The sequence below is a fragment of the Rhinopithecus bieti genome, unplaced genomic scaffold (genome assembly GCF_001698545.2).
Source record: "Rhinopithecus bieti isolate Rb0 unplaced genomic scaffold, ASM169854v2 scaffold_28055, whole genome shotgun sequence".
NCBI lineage: Eukaryota > Metazoa > Chordata > Mammalia > Primates > Cercopithecidae > Rhinopithecus > Rhinopithecus bieti.
Window position 1 is genome coordinate 1,683,310 of NW_016812914.1, and position 4,113 is coordinate 1,687,422.

General features: G+C 50.1%; 1 protein-coding gene and 1 long non-coding RNA gene across 2 annotated transcripts in view; one reads left to right on the plus strand and one right to left on the minus strand.

The window, feature by feature from the left end:
* The window catches only part of YJU2 (YJU2 splicing factor homolog), a 25,069-nt gene extending 24,568 nt beyond the window's left edge, over window positions 1-501 (minus strand). The window contains exon 1 of the mRNA XM_017847243.1: window positions 410-501. Coding sequence (XP_017702732.1) covers window positions 410-433 — 24 coding nt within the window. The 5' untranslated portion in view covers window positions 434-501. The remainder of the gene's footprint in view (window positions 1-409) is intronic.
* LOC108512131 (uncharacterized) overlaps window positions 200-4,113 on the plus strand; it is a 6,433-nt gene continuing 2,519 nt past the window's right edge. Inside the window, exon 1 of the long non-coding RNA XR_001880505.1 lies at window positions 200-481. This is a non-coding gene — a long non-coding RNA (uncharacterized LOC108512131). The remainder of the gene's footprint in view (window positions 482-4,113) is intronic.

The window sequence follows — 4,113 nt, forward strand, 5'->3', positions numbered from 1 at the left end:
GAACAGGATTGGCTACAGGCCCCAAGAGGGACAGGGCTTCTTAGAGCCACGCCCCTCAAGAGGAGGGCACAAGACCGCCAGTATTTTAAGGAAGCCCCGCCCCCAGATAACGTGATTGGATCATTCCCTCCGGGAAAAACTCTATCTGGTGAAGTGATTGGGTAAAAGGCCAAGCCACGCCCCACAGGTGACTGGCTACACCCAAGCCCGGAAGGGAAGACTTAGCGAAGGCCCACCCCCCACGGAAGGCGATGGGGAGGAGTCTGGGGAAGAGTCTGGGAAGCCCCATCCCGTGGAAGGCCGTTGGGAAAGAAGGGTTCCAAAGAGGAGATCCGAGGAAGCTCCTCCCTCTCCCGGAGTTCCGGGATGTCCCGCTCCGATTGGAAAGCCCCAGTCGCCCAACACTTACGTTTAATACTTTTCGCTCCGACATCTTTGCCTCCTAATCACCTCGCAAGCACTTGAGAAATGGTAAGCCTGGGTAAGTACCGAGCTTTTCCGACGGAAGCCTCACTTCCGTAAACGTCACTTCCTTCATCCGCTGTTATTGGCTGCAGCATACATAACCGACTTCTTTCATTGGTTCCAATCCCCGTCTATCAAGCTGGAAGTCCCGGCGTCTTCCCTCCGGAGTTGCAACCTGAGTAGCGCGAAGTAAGGGTTCTGGGAACCATACGGAATTGGAGAGTTTTGTAGAGTGCGCTGCGCCCCCTAGAAGCGGGCAGCGGCTGGTTAAAATTTTGTAACGTGACCTGGCTGCACGTCGCTACAGCCCTTGTTCTTCATTCTTTTATTCAGCAAATATGTATTATGCGCCTGCCTTGTATTCTGGGCTCTGGGAATCCACACATCGTTCCTGTGCCTGCAGCTCTCACATGGGGTTGGGGCCACATATAGCATGACTTAAGAGGACCCTGGACGCCTCTTGAGTCACAGACATTGACTTAAAGATCAGGCTCCAAACCCACTTCCTAAACATACGCAGAGTCTCCCAAATGTCCCTCCATTGCCCACCTGTGCCTTCCCTTTAAAGAGGACTTCCCATCCCATTCCTTCCTCAGCCTCCTTTCATGGACGTTCCCTCTATGTCAGATTATTCCAGGAAAGGGGTCCGGATCCAGACCCCAAGAGAGGGTTCTTGGATCTCGTGCAAGAAAGAATTCAGGGCGAGTCCACAGTGCAAAGCAAAAGCAAGTTTATTTAGAACGTAGATGAATAAAAGAATGGCTACTCCATGGTTGCCCATGTTTATGGTGATTTCTTGATGATATGCTAAAACAAGGGGTGGATGATTCATACCTCCCTCTTTTAGACCATATAGGGTAACTTCTTGACGTTGCTGTGGCAATCGTTTATTTATTTATTTATTTATCTTTTGAGAAAGAGTCTTGCTCTGTTGCCCAGGCTAGCGGGCAGTGGTGCGATCTTGGCTCACTGCAACCTCCGCCTCCAGGATTCAAGTGATTCTCCTGCCTCAGCCTCCCAAGTAGCTGTGATTGCAGGCGCGTTCCACCATGCCTGGCTAATTTTTGTGTTTTTAATAGAGACAGGGTTTCACCATGTTAGCCAGGCTGGTCTCGAACTCCTGACTTCAAGTGTTCCACCCACCTCAGCCTCCCAAAGTGCTGGGATTACAGGTGTGAGCCACCACGCCCAGCCTGCCATAGTATTTGTAAACTGTCATGGTGCTGGTGGGAGTGTAGCAGTGAGGACAACCACAGGTAATTCTTGTTGCCATCTTGGTCTCGGCCGGCTTCTTCACTGCAATCTCTTTCATCAGCAAGGTCTTTATGACCTGTATCTTGTGCCAAACTTATGCTTTATCCTGTGACTCAATATGCCTTAATCGTGTGGGAATGCAGCCCAGTAGGTCTCAGCCTTATTTTACCCAGCCCCTACTCAAAATGGAGTCACTCTGCTTCAAATGCCTCTAACAAGATGACTTGCTCACTAAATGCGGACCCATGAGACACCAAGACCTAAGACTCCAGCCAGGCAAGGTGGCTCACCTCTGGAATCCCAGCACTTTGGGAAGCTGAAGTGGGAGGAGTGATTGAGCCCCGGAGGTCAAGACCAGCCTGGGTAACATAGCAAGACCCCGTCTCTACGTTAAAACAGAAAAGACACAAGGTTCCTGCCCTCACGGGGATCACCGTCTGATGGGACAGACAGACAATAGATAAAAAGGGTCATTTCAGGGCATGAGGAATGATCAGAATGTTAGGATCAGAATGTTGCAGTGAGCTGAGATCGCGCCACTGCACTCTAGCCTGGGGGACAGAGCAAGACTCCACCTCAAAAAAAAAAAAAAAAAAAAAAATTAGCCAGGCATGGCGGTGAAGGTCGGGAGTTCAAGACCAACCAGACCAACATGGATAAACCTCGTCTCTACTAAAAATACAAAATTAGCCGGGTGTGGTGGTGCATGCCTGTAATCCCAGCTACTTGGGAGGCTGAGGCAGGAGAATCACTTGAACCCGGGAGGCAGGGGTTGCAATGAGTTGAAATTGCACCATTGCACTCCAGCCTGGGCAACAAGAGTGAAACTCCATCTCAAAAAAAAGAAAGAAAAAGAAAATATCATTCTAGTCATGGTGTAATGTACTTAGGCACTAAGATGGCAAGGATATGTATGAATATGTTTTGAGACAGGGTCTCGCTCTGTCACCTAGGCTGGAGTGCAGTGACGCAATCATGGCTCACTGTGACTTCTACTTCCCAGCTCAGGCGATCCTCCACCTCAGCCTTCTGAGTAGCTGCAACTATAGGGACCACCACACCTGGCTCATATTTTACAGTTTTTGTAGAGACAGGGTTTCACCATGTTGCCCAAGCTGGTCTGGAAATCCTGGGCTGAAGTGAATCCTAGGCCTCGACCTATCAAAGTGTTAGAATTACAGGTGTTAGCCACTGCACCCAGCTAGGATAACTTTCTTTAAGTCAACAAAGCACACTTTGTCATGCTGTCAGCCTACCCGCACATGGACATCGCTTTCACATGGATAAGACCCCTATATAAGAAAAACTTAAAACCGGTTGGACATGGTGGCTCATACCTGTAATCCCAACAGTTTAGGAGGCCGAGGTAGGAGGATCACTTGAGCTCAGGCATTCAAGGCCAGCCTGGCCAACATGGTGAAACCCCGTCTCTACTAAAAATATAAAAATTAACCAGGCGTGGTGGTGCATGCCTGAATCCCAACTACTCAAGAGACTGAAGCAGGAGAATCGCTTGAACCTGGGAGGTGTAGGTTGCAGTGAGCCGAGATTATGCCACTGCACTCCAGCCTGGGTGACAGAGCAAGACTCCATCTCAAAAAACAAACAAACAAAAAAAACTTAAAACAAAGACAAGGCGTTCCTCCTCTCGTTTTCTGAGGATGCCCTACTTTGTAACTGAGTAACTGTCTTTTTTTTTTTTTTTTTGAGATGGAGTTTCGCTCTTGTTGCCCGGGCTGGAGTGCAATGGTGCAATCTCGGCTCACCACAGCCTCCGCCTCCCAGGTTCAAGTGATTCACCTACCTCAGCCTCCCAAGTAGCTGGGATTACAGGCATGTGCTACCACGCCCGGCTAATTTTGTCTTTTTGGCAGAGACGGGGTTTCTCCATGTTGGTCAGGCTGGTCCGGCTGGTCTCGAACTCCTGACCTCAGGTGATCCACCTCCTCGACCTCCCAAGGTGCTGGGATTACAGGTGTGAGCCACTGTACCTGGCCAACTGAGTAGCTTTCAATAAACTCCTTTTTTCCTGCACTCTGAAACTTCTCTTGAATTATTTCCTGCACAGGATCCAAGAACCTTCTCTTGGGGTCTGGATAGAGACCGCTTTTCCTTTCTTCTTCTTCTTCTTTTTTTTTTTGACACGGAGTCTGGCTTTGTCGCCCAGGCTGGAGTGCAGTGGCCGGATCTCAGCTCACTGCAAGCTCCGCCTCCCGGGTTTAGGCCATTCTCCTGCCTCAGCCTCCAGAGTAGCTGGGACTACAGGCGCCCGCCACCTCGCCCGGCTAGTTTTTTTGTATTTTTTAGTAGAGACGGGGTTTCACCGTGTTAGCCAGGATGGTCTCGATCTCCTGACCTCGTGATCCGCCCGTCTCGGCCTCCCAAAGTGCTGGG